Source organism: Lissotriton vulgaris, chromosome 1_1 (assembly GCF_964263255.1).
Source record: "Lissotriton vulgaris chromosome 1_1, aLisVul1.2, whole genome shotgun sequence".
In the NCBI taxonomy this organism is placed as follows: domain Eukaryota; kingdom Metazoa; phylum Chordata; class Amphibia; order Caudata; family Salamandridae; genus Lissotriton; species Lissotriton vulgaris.
The window spans coordinates 2,084,783,802-2,084,807,817 of record NC_141685.1 but is presented as its reverse complement, the minus strand read 5'-3'; the positions used below and the strand labels follow the sequence as shown (position 1 = coordinate 2,084,807,817).

Here is a 24,016-nt window from a genome sequence, read left to right as displayed (position 1 = left end):
AGGAGATGGAATAAAGAAGATTGCAGATGATGTGATGAGAAGTGCCAAACTAAAATGGCTGCACCTCGACGCGATAGATGCCGGAAGGCTCCCGTCAAATACGTGCTTCCAAATGTCACTGTTCCTGTCAAAAGCGTGCTTCCAAGTGTCACTGAGGGCAGACTCGCGTCATAGTGAAAGATGACGAAGACACTGTGGCACGGGAAACAGGTGAGGTGGCATGCGCTGAGTGCGTGCGCTCGCTGTGAAGCTCGAGCGCGTTTTTAAACTTGGCAAAGCGGTTTAACTGCCAGGTAGAGGGAAGGCACAGAAAGCAGCAAAAATTGAATAAAAATGAAATAAAATGACACGGTATGTGCCGGACCACGAAGGGTGAAGCAGTACGGAAAGTAAAACCCACTGGTAAATGGAGCAAATAAGATGGGCTCACCTGCCGTGCAGTTCATCTAGGGCCGCACCATACCTTTAAGTCCGAAACTAGACTTGTGCGCTGTAGGTTGTCAGCAATGTGGGAAGTAGCTGCCGGGAACACAAGAAATGAAGTTTTTGAAAACAATGAAGAGCAGTCAAGGCGGCGGACACGCGATGTAGCTGACAGATCTGCAGTGCAGAGTGATCTGTGCACAATTAATGATGAGGGTTAACGATGACAGGCCACGCACCTCACCCGTAGAACTGCTCACACCTGCACCTCGGCCAAAGGCCATCCATTCGCCCTTCCTTCCCAGAACTGGTTCAGTGTGGGCGACCGATGTGCAATCTGCAACAGGAACGTGTCACACTCACCGGTCAGCAGCAGTCAAAGGTAGAAAGAAACCAAACAGCACCTGGCACATAAAAGTAGAGGGCGACCGATGGTCGGTCACCAGTGGGGCTCTCGGTGCCAAAATGCTTGAACTGCTTAGTGAAAGGATTTCTTCTCTGTTTAGGTCGTTATGTTTTAAGTTTCCTTCTTTTCGTTCCGTTTCGTTTTTCCTTTAGAAAGTCTTTGAAATTAACATGGAGGTTTACCTCACTCCTGGTACCAAATGTAGTATGACGGACAAACGAGTGAAATCCAGTAGAAGATGTTTCCAAGATGTTTATTCAGTAATTAAGAATATAAATTACGAACCCCACCAGGAGCAGCCTGTATCATGCTCAGCCTCTTCAGCAACTGTACTAACTCTCTCACTAACGTTCTGAATACTAACATTCCAAACTACAATCACAATGCTGAGCATTATATTATAGGCAAGTTATAATGCAACATACTACAACATCTCCCTCCTATAAATTGAAAAGAGAGACAAAGTTATAATGCAACATACTACATCAGGAACGCAACACAGAATAAACTTTTTTATGAGGTAGGGATGCATTTAGATCCCCCTTAAATGTAACTATTAGATTGGTGCAATATGTGCTGTACTGAGAGGGCACACTACCAGTATTGCATCTACTATAATTCTGGAGTGGCCATGATAGATTTATGAAGGAAGGCCAGCATTTATAGTGTTGTTTGGATACCGGGGTACCCTTGTCAGTCCCTAGTATATGGTATCTACGTACCAAGGGCATAGGTACCCCAGAGGCCTCCCATGGGCTGAAGCATTTATTATGCCACCCATTAGAGGCCATGCAAAATTGAACTACAGGCCTGCCATTGCAGTCTGTGTAAATTGGTGAATTCACCACTTGAGATATAGGTTTACTATATCTAAGGGTCACTACACTTAAAACCTATAAGTTGCCCCTATAGCAGACCTTAACAATCCTGAAGGCAGGGCGCTCGGTTCTAAGTGAGAGGGTGCCACTGCATGAGCAGAACACCCCTGCAGCCTACGGAGTCCATTCTCCCGGGTTGTTAGTGCAGCAGCCATTTACGACATATAGAGTGACATTATGCGACCGCATGATGATGAACTCCGAAACGGCTGAAAGTAACCTTATCGTGTGTTGTGTCAAACATTGTGGAATCACATCGGTAACCAGTGTGGGAGGTATGATTCCACCCCTCAGAAGTGATCTTTGTTGCTTCCCTGGTATTCCTGGTACCAGCCTTCTAGTCCCTGGCAGCAGAAAATGGTTGCTGCCGACATGAGACACGTTTCTGCCCTCCCGCTGCTGAGCCAAGCACAAGCATTGTAATGCAGAACAATAGGCATACTGTCACAGGGAGGTGTGACCACCTCCCAGAAAGGATTTAGTGTATTAGGGCTGGGTGGGTGTGCTTGCAAGTGACCCCAAGTCTGCATGAGGGGCACATTTGGTGTCCCTGTGCATAGTGCAGTTCAAACTTGTCCTGGGAGCTGTTGGCTCCTGCTCTGGCGTAAAACTAGAGAAAGGACATCGGAGTAACCTCCCCAATGTCCAGACCCTCCACTGAATCTGTACAACCCTCTCCCATGAGTATAAAAGGGCTTACCTAGCTGTAGAACCCTAGATTTGACGTGGCCAATATTCTGAACAAGAAATCACTGAACTTCAACTGTCTAGACACTCTGGACTTCGCTATATTTCATTTGGGCCAGACTTCATCTCCCTCTCCATCTGAAGCTTTGTCTGTGCCCATGCATCATACTGGCTCCTTGCAGGACCTGTGGAGCATCAAGGACAACCAAAGGTATCTCCCTTGGAATGAAGGAGTCACTCCCCTGCAACCTGCTCACTCACAACTGACCGGTCTGCTGCTCCTGAGCTCCTAAGGCTCCAGCAACACAGGAGGTGGGCGTCTAGTTCCTTTGAGGTCCGAGCTGCCCCCTTACCAAGTTTGAGGCCAGAATCCCATGTGGGGGCTGCAATACCCATACCCCTGTGCACCACGTTCATTTACAAGTGCATATGCTTGTTGGCGTTTCCCAAACAAGTGCACTGGGCTCCGAGTAGCACCAATCTCTGGCACAATTTCATACCAAGAACTCCGGCATCCTCGCACCAAGTGCTCCGTGGGCTGCTGTTTGGAGAAACCGCTCGAGGTCCTCTCGCGGCTCCTGTGCCTCCGGCCACTAGGTCCATTTGAGGGTCAACTTTGCTTTTCTGGGGCTTCCCTGGTTGCTCCAGATTTGCCCAGACTCCCCTGTGTTTGATGAATCTCCTGGACCTTGCTGGTCTGAACCATAATCTTCCTTGACCTTCTGCGTGGGCTGTCGTTGCCAAGGCTTGTTGGTGCACCCGCTGTGAACTGACTCCTCACAACTTTATATCCTTAGTGGGACAGCTCGCATGCGACTCCTGGTTGTCCTTGACGTCTCCTGGTCCCCGTGGCTGCAGACAACGGTGAGCATTCGTCTACCGAGCCCCTGGTCACTCCTGAGTGACCCAGACTCTGTCCCCTCTGCTTTCAGGTACTCTTCAACAAGAATCCAAAGTGTGTGTTCTCCTTTCATTTAACCAATACTATAAGGTTGCAGTCTGGTAAAACAAGCTGCTTAACATTCCTTCAACCTAAGCCTGAAGGCTGCTCTCCATAGCTACCACTTGGATAGCATTCTAAGGTTATCTTTGAGCTCCGAAATCACCATAAGGGTTGTTTGGACTGGTGCAAGGTTCCCACTGTAATTAGTGGACAGCATATACCAGGCCAACTTCTCACACTACAAATCACTGAACATGAACCAACCAACCTAATTAATGCATGAGATAATGAATGGAGGTAGAACCCTTTCAGTATGGTTAATGGTTTGACCGGCTATATTGGGAAAGCAATCTTCCCCATTTTGGCAATAAAGAAACCAAACATTGCTTTTAACAAGAGAAATACATATACGAAAATCCAGCATCTCAAGGGAAATTAGGTGGATTAAGTGCTCTTCACTTTAGGATCCAAATTTAGAATGAGGCTTCTCCATCTGCAACTCAGCCATACAGAAAAAGTGAGGTGGCATTCTCATCCACAGGAGGTTATCTGCCAGTTCACAGTCGACATGGTTGGAAGTATCAGGTAGATATGTGTTAGGCAAGCAGTTAATACAGGGTCACTCCTTTAATTTTGGCTCAATTTATGCAACCAACAACATCAATTCCACCATCTTTTCACACTTAAAAAACCTCACACCGAATCTGGACAACCAAAAGTAGAGATAGGCGTAGTTGGAACGTGGCACCTAAATGTGATATTGGACCGATCAAGGGCACTGGATCTGTGAAAAACACAATGATTAGACATTGCTCCAAGACCTCATGGCTGGTCACTCTCTACCTGAACCCTGGAGACTCCTACATCCAATGATTAGAAAGCACACTTTTTTATCCTGCCCCCATGGAATGAAAATGAGGATATACTACTTACTTATACATAGCATTATGCTCCTGAACATTTAGTTGCAATATTGGCTCAAGCAGTGACATTTCCATATTCGGGTTTGAGGCCAAGACCTAAAGGATGGACACATTGTGATATGAACTACTTAAAAAGAAGCTGTTGAATCTATTCAAGGAATACCTAGAACTGACGAAGAACTATGTGTCCTCACCACCCACAGATCTCATGAGTTGCAGGAAAATCATGCCAGAGGGACCTAATGACAAGAGATTTTGCAACAATGTGTAAAGTTGCAGTGGAAAGGAAATCTGCTCTAGATACAGACATAGAGCAACTCCAAAAATCTTATTTCAGGTCACCAACCAATAATACCTTGAGAAAGCTTGTCGCTCAAAAGTGGGATTTAAATATCATCCCTTAAAGGCACTCCAAAAAAGGTTTACTTCATATTAAAAGGAGGCAATATGAGCACAGAGAGGAAGCAGGACAACTCCTGACACTACAATAAAGCAGAAACGGGCACAATTGACCATACCGGCAGATTCACAAATGGTCATATCGGCAGCTTAGAATGCTCAGAACTACTTACCAGTCCATTTGTCATAACAAGAGAAATTGCCTCCTTGCACTCGTCATTGTATACTGCAGACGCAACACCTGATAAGACACAGGAAAGGGGATTCATAGATGGACTCCCTATCTCATGTTGTCTCTCAATAGAACTATGCTGCGACCAAAAGCAAGAAATTAAGGATGAGGAAATTGCATACGCAAATAAAAAAGGGAGAGAGGATGTGGTCCATCGCTAGGGCTGTTGAACTGAAATTTGGGGAACTGGGTTCGAGTTTCAGCAACGACGCTCAACATCCTGTGATTCTGGGCAAATCACTTAATCTCCCCGTGCCCAGACTTTAATACAATAACGGCTGCTGTGGTGATCTCACTTCAAGCGAAGGTTTTCAGAGAGGCAATGGGCAAGGGAACCCTGATAGAGCACACATGTCCCTCATCCTTAGCCAGATAAAGGTCCATTATAGTGTGTGAATTACAGACCTATATCCTTAATTAATGAATATGTACAAATTCTGGCCAAAGACCTTACAAATACGTTGACAAAGGTAGTGTCATACCTAAAGATCAAGCCAGACACTTCTCGCACAATTGTATACATACCATTCTTTAGCTGTTATGGCAATGCAGGAATGATGATGATGAAAGACGGAACAACTTCATCAACACAAAGAAAGCGGTTAATCGAATGGAGTGGGAATATCAATTACGCATAGTGGCCAGGAATAGGACCAAAATGAATAACAACATTACTTCATCACTGACTCACAACTGAAGTGAATGCAAACATCTTTTGGTCTAATAAGGTCGAAATTAGCAGAGACTCCCATAAAAGCTGTCCATTATCCCCCTTACCTTTCTTGATTACTCTACAACCACTAGCAATTGCTTCCATACCTAGGATGAAATCATTGGCATAGTCACTCCCGTTTGCAATCTCAAGCTGAGCTATTCTCTCAAAGGATAACATTTTATTCTCACCCCTAACATAAATTCCAGTTTTGAAGGAGAATATGTTTGATTGAGAATATGTGTTTTCACGGTATAAAAATAACTGGAACAAGAGTGAGGTTCTCTATATGACAAAATATACTACACTTCCTTCCCTCATAATATTTGGGAATGTTGGTGAATGGAAATATTCCTGCAATGGTGAAAGACAACCTGAAGGTTCTTACTGACCAACTGCAAGGAAACTTCCTAAAATGGGATGAATTGCATCTTTTTCCTTGTAGTGGAGGATAGACGGTAAAAAATTGTCATAACTCCTTATTTCCATTATTTACTTGGTATGCTTCTAATTTCAACACAAAACAATGATTTATGAAAACTGAACAGTGTCATACATTCACATTCAGTCACAGATCTGGGCCAAAATCCATCATTGTTTTGCTTGCCAAGCCTTTCCAGTTTGGACCCAGCCATACGCAAATCAGTCTTGACCCTGCTCGCCATGGGAACAATCCAGCACGAACTGCCAGGCCAGGTCCTCCCTGTACCGGAAAACAAGCATCCTGGAACCAGTTTCGGTGTATCACCCCTCATAAGCCAAGCTAGCTTGAATCCGGTGGTGTAGCAAGCACGGGACCTATTTCTTGGTACTCCAATCCCCATTAGGGTGAAAATTGCAACAGAAAAAGATGATGTGTGGAACACTGAATAGTGTCAAACATTCACCCCTAGTCACAGATCTGTAACTAAATACCCCAAAACCGATTTAACCCAGATCTGTGATTGGGGTTACTGTTTGACAATGTTCAGCATTCTGTCCATCATCTTTTTGTGATGTTTTAGTTGTCCTAAGTGGGAATTGTATGCCCAGATATGGGTGCTGTGCTCACTATGCCAGTGGATTCAAGCTTTTGTGGCTGATGAGGGGTGACACCCCGAAACCGGCCTCAGGATGCTTGTTTTGCAGTCCAAGGAGGATCTGGCCTGGTAGGTATGGCTACACTATTACCAAGGGGAGCAGGGTCAAGACTGATTTGCATGTGGCTGGTATAATTGTGAGCAAATAAATTATGGATTTAACCCAGATCTGTGACTGGGTGAATGTTTGACAATGTTCAGCTGTCCGTCCACCATCTTTTTGTGTTGTTATGCTCCCAATTGCAGCACCTTTTTCTATACTCTAACGTATTAATTGTCATATAAACGATTATGCCTGGCATGGCACGGCACCAAGAGTAACCATGTAAAAACTTCATGTTACATTTCATCAAAGATTATTCCTGGCATTGCAGGGCTCCAAGAGTAACTGAGTAAAAGCATCATGTTGCAGTTCATCCAAACGTCTACGCTCACTAAAACATAGAATTCTTCCATTTAGCACAAAACCTGTCGCCCCTGGCTGGTTATGTCAGTTCTGATTTGGTCATTCCTGACTGGGTCACATTGAAGAATCCTATCCAAGAATGTTCTACAGGGCTGCAAGTAATTTATAAACGTGGGTTGACTCATGACTCAAAGGTATTGTGATCATTTGACGTTCTATTAACGAGTGGTCCGAAGAGTGTATATAATTATGGAACAAAGTGGCTTTTTAATTTTGCAAGCATCAATTTGGGACAATGCTAAACTGGGGGGGCAAACGAAAGCGTAATGACCATTAAGCGCTTAATGTCAGGAGACTATTTGAAATCCTCTGCACACCTAGCCTCTGAGTTTCAGCTTGACTCTAGTCAGTGCTGGTGTCTACTACAATTTAAAACTTGCATATATAGAAAACTGTGAGAACAAACATTTAAAATGCTTCAGGTAACCAGAGCGGTGTATCTTACCTGGAGAGCCGCACTTCGTTATGTGCAGTGGGAAGCTAAGCTCACACTACAGACCACTCTTTGGCATGGCACCTGGCTTAGGGAGGTGGCAGCTGTTCAAGGTTTTAAGACCTGGGACCTTGTAGGCATCACTCAGTTGGGGGTGGGGGTACATGTGTTCTGGGGCACATGTACGCTCCTTTCAAGACCTTCAACACACCTATGCTCTTGCAATTCTATAAGTATTTTCAACTCCGACATGCTCTCCACACTCATGTCCTGTCACCTGAGACTCTCCCAGAATTCCCATATGGGAAACTTGGGTCATGGAGGAATCTCCCAGACCTGTCATACCCTGATAATCAACTCATCCGGCACGATGCAGCATCTTAGTACTCGGAGGAGTGTTGGTTGGGCCCCATGGAGGACGAAGATTGGCAAGATGCCTTGATGGCCCTTTGTGTACTTACCGTTTCCTCTCAACTGCGACTGGTTCAAACATATTAACTTTATTTTGCCTAGGTTTCTTTCACTCATGTTTGGTTTTTCATCAGTCTGTTTTCATTAGTCGATGTACCTTTTTGTGCACGAAAATGCAAATGAAAGTCGCTATTTGATACGTAACAGGAGCACCTCATTTGAAGAGAATACATTACTACTACAATTTCCAGTTATCTTCATATTGGCCTTTTTCATAACTTGAAAGATGTTTTTGTTTTTATTCTCAGTTTTAAATAGATATTGATGCTGTGAGCAGGAATTATTATTCTGTTGAATAGTTCTCAATTTCCCAAATCAGTAGTTGTTTAAGAATGATCAAACTGACTTTCTAAGGGTGTTATAATCTTTATGGTATGCACCCAACCTATACCTCTCTCAATATATCTTCTACCTCATCTCAAACCTCTTTCTACTACTCTTTCCAATGCACTACTCTATTTCTCACCCTATACCTCTATCAATTAATCCTGTACATCCACTCTCTCATTCATCTCAAAACCCATACCACTAGTATGGCCCCAAAATAGCCCTTTCTAGACTCTCCACTACTCTACTCCTCCTTGCACCATCTGGCACCTCTTTTTTACTATATTGATCCCCAAAACAAGCCTTTCTAAACTCTTCCCTCTGACTCTTCCCATACACATCCCTTTTTACTCATCCCAAGCCTCCCACTACTGCTATGACGTCCACAAATAAATCTAAATCCTTTACTCTTCTATCCCTCCACTATCCGTTTCAATCAAAATAACAGACTAACATGTCCACTTATCAAATTTCATATGTCACTATACTAATTCACCACTAATCTTTAATGGGTTCCGGAGTAGCGTCCTACTCGCCGACAAAACACTTCAACACCCCATCAGGGGTAACAAGTGCTATATATATATGCAAACCTCTGTCCCTCTTCTATCCTTCTGCTACCCTTCTCAATCCAACTAACCAATTAACATATCATCCACCACTCAAATTACTTTAATATTTCACTATACTAATTCAACTCTAATCCTTTAATGGGTTCCGGAGTAGTGTGCTACTTGCCAAAAAAGCACTTCAACACCCCAATAGGGGTAACAAGTGCTATATAAAGGCAAACATTTTCCCTCCTCTATCCCTCCGCTATCCTTCTCAATCCAAATAACTGATTAATATCTTCAACTCAAATTACTTTCATATTTCACTATACTAATTCAACACTAATCCTTCTTGGGTTCCGGAGTAGCGTGCTACTCGCCGAATAAGCGCTTTGACGCCTCATCAGCGGTAGTAAGCGCTATATAAATGCAATTAAAATACAATACAAAAACCAACATACTTATATAGAAAAGTGGGATAGCCACATAAAACTACTTGCTGGCCTATATGAAACCCTGATTGGAGAAATACCTCAAGGCCACTGATAGAAGTCTCCTAGACAAACGGCAACCAAGAGTTCAGAAACAATACACAGAGGATAAATGTTCTGAATTATTTTCTGCTTAATGGTCTGTGTGAAGCCTGACAGAAGTTTAGTTATTTTTAAATTATGCAAGTGTGGCTTTGGTTAACCTGTAACTTTTATAGGGCCAAACTTGTGCATACTAAGAACTGTCGGATGTGTGATCATGCTGTTGGGGATAAGGTGTAAATCCTTTTGACTTGTCCGGCGCTTCCGCCCTACTGGGCAACTGTTTAAACACAGTTCAAAACTTTAAGTGAACTATAGATCACTCCATCTTTAGAATTTGCCATCCTGCATGACAAACAGGAGATACCTGTCACAAAGCAGATGATTAGACTCTTCTCTGACTGTCATCGCATTGTGCATCTTGTAACACTAGAATTCGCAACTTGACCCATCTTTTGAAGAATGTTGTGAAGCTATGACGATGATAGCAGTTCATGAATGATTGATTTACAAACTCAATGATAAGCTACAACTGTTCGACTGCCCCAGGGGTCCATATGTTAACATATAATTAGTTAATCTAAAGACGATGCAAAAGTGATTATAGGCGTGAATGGGCTAAATTTCCACAATATTATTTTGGGGTGTAAAAGCTAGGATATATTTTTTAATTCTGTATCTTCTTGTTTTTTCTTCTTTTTTGTTTTACACGTGTACAGTTGTCCATTCTTTCTAGATAGGAAGGTTGGGATTAGACTGCAGGATGATATGTGTTTTCTGGTAACATGAACATGGTCAGAAATTGATGCATTTCGAGGGCAGGAGACAAACACATTTTAAAGTGAGGACGTCAATTTAAGGGGTATCTATGGGTTGCTGTTTCCAAATGAGGAAAAATAATTGTTTCTAAGGAGATCACATTGCAAAGGAGCTGCTGCATGGCATGTTTAGGATATAGAAACCTAATATTAGAATTATTAGTCAATTCCAAATAATCGAAAAAATTTACTTAAATGAAGTCTAATTTAAAAACATCTACCTTTCATTTCTTTTATTTTGTGATTTGGGACTAGTTGTGGTCTACCAGTAAATTTTGTTCGTTTTAACCCAAATAAGTCAACAGATCAGTTCCCTGTGGTTGGGGAAAATCTTCCTCTGTTGTATGTGCTGCTAGCTGTGAAACATGGCTGACTACCCCTGCATCTTATTCATCCTCATCAGGCAGGTAGCTTCCCTTCCAGCTCAGCTACAGGTTAGACAGGATACTTCACAGTTTCAGTACCATGCTAAACAAGTTTTTCCTTTTTTTATTAGATTTCTTGAGTTATCCATTGAGTTTACAAACACAACATTGGGATCACCTCACAAAGGTATACATTGACTATGGGCATAATTACGAATCTGGTGATCCGAGGACCCCCAGACTCGCATGGGCATCAGAGGTGGCGCTCCAGCCACTGTCACACTGGTGGTCCGACCGCCCCATTACTAGTTGGGAAGTCAGACGCCATTGCAATGCCGCAGCCTCCAGGGAACCGCCGTTCCCTGGTGGTGGCGTGGTGGTCAGGGCCTCAGTAATTTGCTGGTGGTGCCGCTGCATCGCCACTGTGCAGATCACGAGTTTACAGACTGCTAGCAGTGTCATGGAGGTCTTTCCTCCGTGAAAAGGCTGAGGGGCCTGAAATCAAGGGGGTCATGTCCAATAGGATGCATGCAGGGGGGCACAGACTGCACCCCCCTGTGTGCATGCACCCCAGTTCCTGCATGGCCTGGACTTTGCAGTCCATGCCGTGCAGGAACTCTTTTTGGCATTCCATTGCATTGCCCATTTTCAAAATCTACCAGCCAGACATGAGGAAACTCGTAATCTGGCGGGCGGTGCAACCACAAATTTGTTGATACATCAAACTCATAATTAGGCCCTTTGCATCATCCCTTATACTCTGCACTTTCCCTATTAAATGTTTAGTGGATCATTTATGAATTTAATCACATGCACACAGTTCATAATATTGTCCAGAGTTTAAAATAATGGATTCACATATAATGTGTCTGTTAAAATCAAAGGGAGTTCATTTACAGCCTTACTTTGTTTTTTTCATTTAGATGACAGTTGGAGGAAAAACCAAATCAGATACCAATGGTAAGTGGTATCAGTTGCATTTAAAATTATACACAATCGGTTGAGTTTTTGATGCTAGGTGCGTTTATTAGATGTTAGTCTCGCATATAATTATGAAAATAAATGTGCCCCAATAACACTTTTTTTAAATAGAACCTATCAATAAACCTACATTCACACATTTAACACGCAAACATCAAATTGCAGTACAATGAACTTGACATGAGCGAAAAAGGTGTGTTCGAGGCATATGAGCTGCAGATCTTACTCTGTGCATTAGATCGCCACCTGGTGTTGGGCTCGGATGATTATTGCATGTTGTTATCGTCTTGGAAGAAGTCTTTGTAGTGACTCCTCCCTTGGACGATAGTGCGCATGGGCATCGGCTCCATTCTTAGATTGTTTTTTTCCGTCACTGGGTTCGGATGCAACTTTTCCGCTCTGGTTCGAAAATCCACTTTTCGAAGACTTCGACGCGCAAAACTTTCTAAAAACAAACTTTGACTTCAATATACATAGACTTGACCTCAACACTTCGATTCTGGTCGTCGACGCGGGCCGCCAGGCCTACCCACGTGGTGAGGCCTACACCTCATGGAAAGGACACCATTCAAAAAATGCCCCGGGTGTGGAGCAAAATTTCCACATAGCGACCATCACGAGGTGTGTAACCTGTCTTTATCAGCTGAACACGACGAGTCGAGCTGCACAGCTTGTGCGTCCTTTCGATCCAAGAAGACCATTCGAGATCGGAGGGCCCGTCGACGCGACATAAAGAGATCAGCTCGGGAACCGGTGGATATCTTCGACGAATGTCCATGTGTCCCAGAGGAAGATTCCGATGATCTCCAGATAGTATCTGAGGCAGACGACTCCGATGACTCCATACCATCAGGTCAACGAGTGAGTACGACTGCCCATACCCCAGCACAACCACCTAAACCAAAGGCTAAGGTCAAAACTCCGCCTTCAGGGCCCAGTCGAGACCGAGACATTGCTTTGAAAGCCCCGCCATCGAGCCCGGCTCTGAAGAAAATATTAAAGCCTTCCGGTAGCTCCTTACCGAGCATACCGCACGTGCAGATACGACCAGCTCCCTCGGCACCGAAACCAAGTCCCAGTTCCCAATAAGAGCCAGAAACCGTCGACTCCTAAAGACAATACGGCTTCGAAACCAATGAAACCTGCTTCCACCCCAAAATCTTTGGTGCCGAAACCCACAAAACCTGCCTCCAAGCTTCCGAACCAGGCCTCAACTCCTAAGAAGATACCTTTGGTGCCAAAAAGTACGCATCAGGACTATACAACAACTCCTAAGGCTAAAGACAAACAGAAACCAGGCCCGGAGCTGAAAAAATCTGTGCGGAAAGCATTTTTTGAAGAAGAGCTTTTCAGACCTGATCCTCTGCAAAAGAGGATATACATAGACCCTGAAACAGGACATGTTTCTACCACACCACATAGGAAGAGGAAGTCAGATACAGCACCTACACCTCCAGCGCCTGTCAAGAAAAAGGACTCTGCCTAGGGATGGGCGGAAGTCGCGGAAGGAACTATCGCGTAGAGGCACGGAGATTGAAAAAATCTCCGTGCCTCTCTGCGATATTTCCATTTCACGAGTCGCCCGCCTCCCGCCCTCCTCCCGCTTCCCGCCCGCCTCCCGCCCGCCTTATTAAATTAGATTTACAGGCTACAAATAAAGTTAAATAAAACGTACCTTATTGACCTGCAAATTTCCCCATCGCGGCTTCTTCTTTGAAACTGCGCATGCGCTGGAGCCTGCGCATGCGCATTCCTGGTGAGGAATGTTCAAGAGGTTCTCTCATTGCTACAAAAAGATGCAATAGAGATAGTTCCATTGCAACATCAAGGAACAGGGGTCTACTGACTCTACTTCCTAATACCCAAAAAGGATAGGACACTAAGGCCAATTCTAGATTTGAGGCCTCTCAATCTCTATATACACTCAGATCTTTTTCACGTGATCACTTTACAACATGTGCTCCCATTATTGCAATAAGGCGATTTCCTCACTACACTAGACCTCAAAGACACCTTCTTTCACATTCCCATACATCCTTCTCACAGGAAGTATCTCAGGTTTGTGCTAGAAGGACAACACTATCATTCTGGAGTGGGACAGGGCAAGGGCAGCAATGGTATCAAACAGCGCCTGGAATTGTGTTTCCGCACCAGGTGGTCTGTAACATATCAGTCCGGTCAGGATCCTACCTTTTGGTTCTTGTAGGGAGAACCCCAGTAACTCTACCCCCGCCACCCCATCGATCTGTAAAGGGGAAAAGTCCCACTTATCTTTGTAAATCACTCCAAGCCCTCCTCCTCTTCCCAGTGGCCTAGGTTTATGAAATAACTTATATCCTTCAGGGCATGACAGGCCCAGCTCAGCAGTGGTGTCCACAGTAGTCTATGTCTCAGTGATGAATAGGGCATCTAGGTCCATATCATTTAGCAACTCTGACACTTCCAGGTGATGTTTAACTAGGGATCTGCTATTGATCAGTCCACAGCCCAGCACTACAGCGGACTGTGGTAGGATATTTTGAGGAGATCCCTGTACACTCTTACCTATGGCTAATAGCTCCTCCCTAGAATACCTACAGTAGGTAGCGGTCCTGGCCCTGGGCCCGTCCGAGGCACGGACGGACACAGACGGGCTTTCCTCTGGCGCTCCTCCGTCGCGACGCTGCGCGCGAGCGCTGCGCGTTGGCATGCTTGACTTTAAGTAGTGTTTGCCAGAAAGGTGCTTGCAACCACTAGAGCTTTAGCCCCTGGAGCGCTTCTGAGCCCACACCCAAAATGGCGGTCGGGAGTGAGGCGGCGCTGAGTTTACCCAAATTGGTAAGTCCTGTTAGGTCTTATTAATTTCTAGGCGATACAATCAAAGGGGGAGCGAGGGGCACAATTATGATTTAGCACAGCGTCATGTAGTATATTGTAGCACCACCACACAATCAAAATTACAGTTCCGAACAATTTTTTAAAAAACGAGCAGAGTGTTCCTAAAATAATTATCAGACAGCAAAGGTTTTAAAACAGCAGCAGCAGCGTGACAATCCTATTTGTCCCTGGGGAGCCACCTGAGGGATCTGAAGGACAACTGTGGAAACTGGGGTCTGGATCAGTTGGTACAGAAACCAACCCATTCAGGGGGACATATCCTAGATATGGTCTTCGCCAACAAGACTGAGAGTAGGATGGTTGATATCCTACCTCAGCACTGGACCGACCACTCCCTAATCCACTTCGAGATCTCCATATCTACTGAAGGGAACAGAAGTGAGCGACCGGTAACCTATAGGAAGGGACGGAACTGGTCTAAATTACCGAAGGATAAAACAAAGCCTATTTTTATGAGCAATGTTTCCTATGATCCAGAGGAATCGGTAGACCTGAACTATCAAAAATACTGTAATTACATCATAAAGACCCTGGATAGACTTGCCCCTCTGAAAATTATAAAAAATAAGATGAAACCATCTGCCCCCTGGTTTAATGAGGAGCTGAAATCCCTACGCAATGCACGCCGACAGGCAGAAAAGAAATGGCGTAGATATTATTCAGAGATGGACAAAAAACAGCTGAAAGTGGAACAGGCTAAATATAAAGGAGCCATCGCCAAAGCTAAGGCACTCTTCTATGCCACTACTATTCTTCAGTCCCCTAACAGTACTAAAACCCTTTTTAACATAATAAGGGATCTCTCACATCCCACTTGTACGAGTAATAAGGTGGTTGCTACACAAGAACTTTGTGATGAGATTGCGATCTATTTTCAGGAAATGATCGCTAAAATTGTGGGGGGGCTGAAGGAGGAAAGGGATAGCTGCAAAGATGCAGAGGCACATACAGAAGAAGAGGAACCCTTACCAATATTGTCATCACTGGAAAACTTCACCACTCTTACAGAAGAGCTCTTTCTTAGACTGGCCCAGAATGTATCATCTGGGTCCCCTCTAGACCCCCTTCCGCACAGGATCTGGAAAGAATATGGGCCAGAGTTGTTCCCCTGGATGCATCAGATCTGTCGCCAATCTCTTGAAGAAGGCATAGTGCCGGAAGCATGGAAACAGGCAGTGGTTACCCCCCTGCTTAAGAAGCCTTCGCTGGACCCTACTATCCCGGCGCATTTTAGGCCCATCTCCCTCCTGGCCTACCCGATAAAATTTTTGGAGAAGGTGGTCAGTAGATCCTTGTCAGGTTATCTGGAAGACAACTGCCTTTTGGATAAGGACCAATTTGGCTTCCGCCCAGGCCACGGAACAGAAACTGCATTGGCAACCATGTTGGACACCCTTCGAATGCGAGCCGACAATGGCAACTCCTCAGTCTTGGTGCTGTTGGACATGTCGGCCGCATTCGATACGGTCAACCATGCAGTTCTGCTAAGCAGGCTGGAAAAACTGGGCGTGAAGGGCAAAGCCCTGAGGTGCATACAATCCTACATGACAGGTAGACAACAGGTGGTAACCTTAGCACCCTTTTAATCGCCCAAGTCCCTGGTCAGTCATGGAGTACCTCAGGGCTCCTCGATCAGCCCTATTCTTTTTAATCTTTATCTGCAGCCCCTGATTCCCATGATCAAATCCTTTGGTATAGATCTGATAAACTACGCCGATGACACACAATTGGTGTTCTCCTTAGAAGGAAGACAGGCCGTGAACATGGAGACCTTCCAGAACTGCATGAACAAGGAATCCAGTTGACAGTAAACTCCCTTCAATTTAATGAGGGGAAGACAGAGGTTGTCTACTGTTCATCAGCCAAGCTGAGTCAACAACCCTCCCATGCGATCAGGCTCGCGCCGGGAGCAGAACCTTGCATCCCAGTTAAGACCGTGCGCAATCTAGGGGTACTGTTTGATGCAGATCTCCAAATGACCTCTCAGACCAATAAAACCATCAGTGTCTGTTATGGATTGTTGAAGGCACTCAGACAGATTCTGCCCCTCCTGCCTGATGAATCTAGACCACTAGTAGTTAGGAGTGTGATTCTGGCCAGACTGGACTATTGTAACTCTTTATATCTAGGGGCCCCCCTATATATCCTACAGGGGCTCCGGAGGGTCCAGTCTATAGCGGCCAAGCTGGCACTTAAAAGACCTCGCAGTTCTTCCACTACGTTGGCGCTAAGAGATCTACACTGGTTGCCAATTGGGAGTAGAGTTGCCTTCAAGTCCCTATGTATCGTGTACAGAGCCCTGCACAACACAGGTCCTATCCCTCTACAGGAAAGGCTCTCCTGGTATAGTCCCTCCAGGTCCCTGCGCTCTGCTAGCCAGAGACTGGCAGCCACTACCTGGATCAGGCGATCGAGGATGGGAGGCAGAGCGTTCTGTACCTCTGCCTCTAAGCTTTGGAACGAGCTTCCCCAGAACATCAGACAAATCGACACCCTACTGGGTTTCAGAAAGAGCCTGAAAATCTGGCTGTTCGCCAAAGTATAATCCCCCTGACTCTATATAATAGCTCTGGCGGCTGGTCTATATGTCATGACAGCTAGTGTATTGTTTACCATCTGATTACCATCTGATTACTTCCTGTTTGGGCGCCAGGATACCCGTAGGGTGACAGTTGCGCATTACAAATAATAAATACAATACAATACAATACTATTCAAAGTCCTTCCATTTGGGGTAACAACAGCACCCAGAGTGTTCACAAAGTGCTTAGCAGTAGTAGCAGCACATCACAGAAGACAACAGATCCATGTCTTCCCATACTTAGGCGATTGGCTCATAAAGGCCAAGTCATTCAACCAGTGTGTTCAACATACATCTCACACAATTCAGACACTACACAACTTGGGGTTTACAATAAACTACACCAAGTCACATATACAGCCCTCTTGTGTACATCAATACCTAGGCACTACCATAAACACCAATACAGCTCTAGCTTATCCCAGTCCAGCCAAGATACTGAGCATTCAAGCCTTAATTACAAGGTTTCAAAACCAACACTCTCTCCCAGCCAGAGTGCTCATGCAACTAATAGACATGATGGCTTCTTGCATTTTTATTGTACCATATGCAAGACTGCAAATGCATCCATTGCAGGAATGTCTAGCACATCAGTGGAATCAAGCACAAGGACAACTAACAGACCTGGTGGTGGAAAGCCGCACACATCGCTCTCTGCAGTGGGGGAACACCAAAAACTTGTCCAGAGGGCAGCGGTTCCTAGAGCCTGTTCCATAAATAGTACTGACAACAGACGCATCCCTGACAGGATGAGGAGCACATCTGCTCCACCACACAACTCAGGGAAGATGGAATGCTCAACAGAGGGTGCTTCACATCAATCACCTAGAGTTGCTAGCGATTTTCCTGGAACTAAAGTCCTTTCAAGTACACATACAAAACAAAGCTGTCTTAATCCGGATGGACAACATGACAGCCATGTACTACATACAGAAACAAGAAGGCACACACTCCCTGCAACTGTCCCAGCTCGCACAAAACATTTGGAGATGGGCCATAACACAAAACATATATCTGCTTGCAGAACACCTTCCAGGAGTTCACAATCAGATAGCCGATCTGTTAAGTCGACAGACACAACAGATTCACGAATGGGAACTACATCTGCAAGTTCTTCAACCATTCTTTCACAAGTGGGGTCTTCCAGACATAGACCTGTTTGCCACAAACAAAAACGCAAAATGCCCAACCTTCGCCGCCAGGGTTTCCACACCCGTTGTCCAAGGGCCATGCGATATGTGTGGCCACAACCAGTGTGTGTGGCTCACTGGTTAGAGGAGGCAGGGTCTTGAGCTCAAATGTCCACGGACTTGATAATTCTCGCCTCGGTGCCTTCTCGAATCATGGGTTCACACTCTGCAACTCTGGGCAATAGCTTGCTTAATCTCCACTACGGCCCTACCGCGATGGGATGCCTGTCTTCACCTTGGGGATGCCCAGTAGGGGTTATCTCGCAGGGAAAGCCAGGACGGGTTCCCAAAGCAAGCGCTAAGAGACCTGTCGGTGATTTGGCGCTATATAAATCGAAATTAACATAACATAATATGGATGAACTGGTCAGGCAGATTTGCGTACGCTTTTCCGCCAACCCTGCTAATACCACTAGTAGTACGCAAGCTCAGGCAACAGTCTCTCAAACTGATCCTGGTCGCTCCCACATGGGCACGCCAACTGTGGTTCACCACACTGCTAGAACTCTCTCTAGTTCCACACCAAAGACTGTCTCTGACACCATCAATGCTAACGCAAAACCATGGAGACATCAGGCATCCGGATCCAAGTCAACTGAATCTGGCGATCTGGCTCCTGAAGTCTTAGAGTTTGGTTACCTTAACCTACCACAAGTCTGTATGAATATCATTAAAGAAGCCAGAAGACCTACTACTAGAACTTGATATGCTGCTAAATGGAAGGGATTTGCCATTTACTGCACTAACAATCAAATTGATCCTCTGGATGCTTCCATCCCAAATATCATCTGTTACCTACTCCATTTACAAAGATGTAATCTAGCATATTCATCTATACGTTTACATCTTGCAGCCATTGCAGCATATCTACTAAACAGACAAAATATGTTGTTATTTAGAGTAACTGCAATCAAAGCTTTTATGGAAGGATTAGGTTACCACCATCTCCAGTGTGGAACCTAAACATTGTGCTTACAAGGCTCATGGGGCCCCCTTTGAACCTTTACATAAGTGTGAACTGCAATTTCTCACATGGAAAACAGCTTTCCATATTGCTATTACCTCTCTTAGAAGAGTTAGTGAGATTCAAGCTTTCACTATACAAGAACCATTTTTACAGTTACACCGTAACAAGGTGGTTCTACGAACTAATCCTAAATTCCTTCCTAAAGTAATTACTCCTTTTCATCTAAATCAATCAGTAGAGTTACCAGTGTTTTTTCAAAACCCAGACTCTGTAGCAGAAAGAGCTCTACATACTGCAACAGATACAGGTGACCACCGCTAGGGGAGACACTGCTGTACAATTGCTGCACAGTGTAAGATCTGCAGCTCATATGCCTCGAACGGAAAATGCTACTTACCAGTATGTATCTGTTCCTGGCATGTTGAGCTGCAGATTCTTACACGTCCTCCCGCCTCCCCGGGGGCTGTATCTGTTCCAGGTATATCTTAATTAGATATACACGCATGGACATCCTTTCTTCTTTCTACAAACTCCACCATTTCCCATCATGGCGAAAAACAATCTAAGGATGGAGCCGATGCCCATGCGCACTATCGTCAAAGGGAGGAGTCACCTATCTCGTGACTACAAAGACTTCTTCCAAGACAACAACAACATGCAATCATCCGAGCCCAACACCAGGTGGCGATCTAATGCACAGTTTAAGAATCTGCAGCTCTTCATGCCAAGAACAGATACATACTGGTAAGTAGCATTTTCCTTACTGCCTGGCACTTTGCTTATTACAGTTACTTTTCACATGAAAACAATTCTCCTAATGGTCACAAGGCCTCTACTATATGGTTTTATAGTACAGCACACATTTTACCACTTGCACCCTGGTTATGGCAAAACAACGTTTTTTAAACAAATAAAAATGAAAAAAATGTCATGGCATAAACGAAGTAGACCGATGTGCAGAATGTAATGTGGCACTTATTACCATTGTTAAAGGTGGGAAAGTGCAACATTGCCCACTTGAGGCTTTGCCCACTTAGAGGCTTTGCTGCTCATGCGTCATTGCCCCCCTCACTGCTCAGCATTTATAATACATAGCATAATATTATATTAAACTTGTGTGTGTGTGCGTGTATATATATATATATATATAATATTTATGTATATATATATATATATGTATATATATATACACACACACACATGTATAACATTGTCCTCCGCATAAAATCAAGGAGTGCTCGTAACTTACTATATGTCTCATTTAATTGAACTGTATTATCGTCCATCCTCTGTTTGTACACTGCACCTCATATGTTATGGCCCAAAATACACCTTTGTTAGTAATAAACGACTCGGGTCTTCTTTTCTCATACCAGCCAACCTCATTTTAAAAACAAATTGATTATGAATTGCAAACCTAAATTCTCTGGTAATATATATCAAATAGAAAACATAACTACACCAACACTTTTTCTGTGGCTGTAGTCATTGAAAATGCCAGTGCTGCAATAAACATGTCATGAACAGCATTTCTGGATTGTATTGGCCATGAAGAAGCTAGAAGTATTGTAGAGTGGTCTAAAACGTCACCCATGCCATTTAATGGCTATAAACACAGAATAAAATAAATATGGACTTCATTGGGGTTGTTTTCAATCTTTTGTTTTTTATTGCACCACATGACCACAAAACGAGGAAATTTTGCATATAAAATCACAGATTGGCTATTTAAAGAGGCTTTGAAGATTTATAGTGTTATGTAGCACTCTTTTGATCCTATTCTTTATGTCACAAATTGAGTCTTTGTTCTACATTCTGAGCAGAAAAGCAAACAATCCGCTCTTTTCTGCTTTTTTTGAAATTCCCAAATGATCTTATTCAGCAAAACTTTTAAAATGACTAACAACGCGATCATCTCCTATCACACAACTCAGTCTGTTAGTGTTTGTCTTTACACAACTATCATCTTAATTAAAAATATTCCATTTCATTTTTCACACCGGGCTATGAAGAATGCACCACGTTTACATAATTGCCTCTATAATGAGCAACGTGTTTAAATGGCCAATTGTGCCTTTCATAGGCCCAGACAGTGCTGTATCTGAGGATACCGACTGTGCACCACCTGTTAGTACACTGAACATGTTGTATTTAGCTCATTCATTGCAGTACTCATGTCAACATTGTCTTGTGTTATGTGCAATTGTCTTTTTAGCTCTCCCATCTATATGCAGATCAGGCGGGAATGTTACTGTTGCCTCATCCGCTAATTATCTAGGATGCCCAAGAGGTAACTGATGAAACCACGTCATACTCTATACATCATTGAAGTGCAGCTTATTGGAAACACAATGAGAAGCCTCCTCAGTTTATGGCACTTGTGCAACAGTGAGTGAGACTGATGCACATCTTACCAAAAAAAGAGTGACTCGTTCTATAAGCATTTCCTGTTTTAACATACTTTTCTTGCAAAAATGTGTTTGAGTGTGATGCCCTTCCTCACCAATGAAGGAAAGACATTCGTGAGTGGGCCATTTTAAAATGTATTCTCCTTAACCATGCCACTACTCTGCGTGAAGGATAAAGCCCATTTTTGAGAAAACCCTTATGCTTCTTAAATATGCCAGGGCTGCCCGATGTCAGTGATGTTGCTTAAATAAGGCAGTTCTTAGCAAAGGTGTTGGTGCTCAAAATATTGGTCCTGCCTACAGACATGTTCTTTAAAACAGCCTAAACTCCAGAAATCATCTATTCCTGTCGTTTCTTGAATATATGTTAATATCAATTGATTTCTCGTTTTGAAAATGTTTATGTGGGCTATTGCTTTTAACCCTCTGACCTGATTCTCTTCTTTTCAGCAGGTTTGAGACAGTTTGAGAAAGAACCATAAGAGAGTCGAGAGAGGATTCTGGACCAACTCAATGTTAAAGTGCTAAATTGTCATTTTATATTTATGTTTAATTACCAAAAATGTGTTTTGCATTATCCCATTAAACAAACATGTATATTAGCACTGTATTTAAGAATCACCTCTCTTGACATTTATGAGAAGTACTGCTTTTCACACAATATCCTAATGTCTATATACCCATGTTGTGAGATAGATATTTCTGTTGATGTTTCTGTGATACCACCGACAGCTCATAATGCCAAAGCAATGCAGTCACATGGGTGTTTGATGAAGGAGGTTGTGTCGTAGCCAGGTATTCAAGATCTAGATAACAGAAGAAGTCATGGTCTTTCCGCACTTTAGAGTAAGCATGGACAAAAATAATGTAGTTCACAATGTAAATGTTTCCCATGCCAAACAGTCAGATGTTGCATATTTAGCCTGTTCAGGCTTGTAGTTTATTACTACAGATATTAGCTTGGCCAGGTAAATGTCTACAATGGACTATATTAGCTGACCGCGGTACTGATATATGTTGCTCCTCTAGAGCTTAAGTACAATAACTGCAGCTAGGCATACACTATATACACACACACATAGCTTTACAAAATGTAGCTTCAAGACACTACTAAATGTAGAATGCTTTACCATGTGCTAGATTATTATATTTAGTGAAAACATACATATTAGTCAATATCACAGCTTTTGTGAGTCATTCACACCTTTTAATGCAACTTCAGTATTGCCATTGGAATTCCGGCAAGATGAGCATTCATGTAGTAAAATGTCAAGCACCCAGCAACAGCTGAGCAAAAAATGGGGAACAGTCTAAAAGAAGTGGACAAAAGGGTAGTCAGTGAGTAAACATTTGTAGAAAACATTGTAGTTAATTTATACAGACCATTTACCATACTTCAGCAATCTTTTCATTCTTTGATACGAAATTTGAAAATACACTAACATATACCACTGAGCTACTTACATGGTCCACATATATATAAACATGAAAACAAGCATTTATCTTATAATATTTGTTACCGTCAGTATCCCTGGGATGTTATCGACAGGCAAGTTTCATTTTATTTGTATATATTAAACATTGGATATGCAGGTCAGCTAGTTCAGTGAATTTTTTTTAAGTCTGGTGTTGCAATTTGTTTTTATAGAGCACAAAATAATTACTTATCCACTGCAACATTGCTAGCATTAATGTATGCTGAAATTGAGCAAAGAGTTGTTCACCAATTTTTATCTCTGTAGCATGTGCCCTAAAAATTGAGAAATACAGTTTTGAATTACTATGCTTTATGAACAACTGTGCTCCACTGCTTAGCTGAAATATTGTACTCATTATAAATACATGTCTAGTTTACATGAAAAATAATTGACTTGCATTATTTGCACATCAGTCATTTTTGTAAACATTGAATATTTCAGTTATGATTGATAGCTGCAACCAAAAAAAATTCTTCTAACAATGTATTATGAAACTGCAACCACAATAAATGGAATATTTCCAGCCGTCTCCTTTTTTTGTCTGCAAAATAAGTGTGCTCATTTATGACGTAATTGCATGCAGAATGTTACCTTTACACAAGCATGGATTGGCAATGATATATTCTTTAAACAATGCACTGTCAAAATGTAGACTATGCATTTTTGCTGCCCAAGCATTGTTTGCTTGTGTTGGTTGTGCTTACACTGAGCTCCGTTTTGCTACCTCAGTCAAGCTAAAATTTACACAATCAAGAGGTGAAGTGGTTGTAAAATACAGCATAGGCATTTTACAGTGGAATAAAATTAAACTAACAGCATCTTCAGAGAAATGTGGGGTTCAAAAGGGGGAAGAATTTGTTCACTAAACAGTAAGTGAACAAATCAATA

At 43.3% G+C, this 24,016-nt stretch overlaps 1 protein-coding gene across 13 annotated transcripts in view; it reads left to right on the top strand.

The window, feature by feature from the left end:
- Positions 1-23,651, top strand: part of CALD1 (caldesmon 1) — a 555,479-nt gene extending 531,828 nt beyond the window's left edge. For 6 of the 13 annotated variants that reach the window (XM_086921030.1, XM_086921117.1, XM_086921109.1 and 3 more), the window contains 2 exons: positions 11,570-11,606; positions 22,101-23,651. In XM_086921030.1, the coding sequence (XP_086777156.1) occupies positions 11,570-11,606; positions 22,101-22,132 (69 nt within the window). In that variant the 3' untranslated portion in view covers positions 22,133-23,651. The remainder of the gene's footprint in view (positions 1-11,569; positions 11,607-22,100) is intronic. The other 7 variants (XM_086921047.1, XM_086921136.1, XM_086921056.1 and 4 more) reach the window with 3 other exon arrangements.
- Positions 23,652-24,016: the final 365 nt, after the last annotated feature.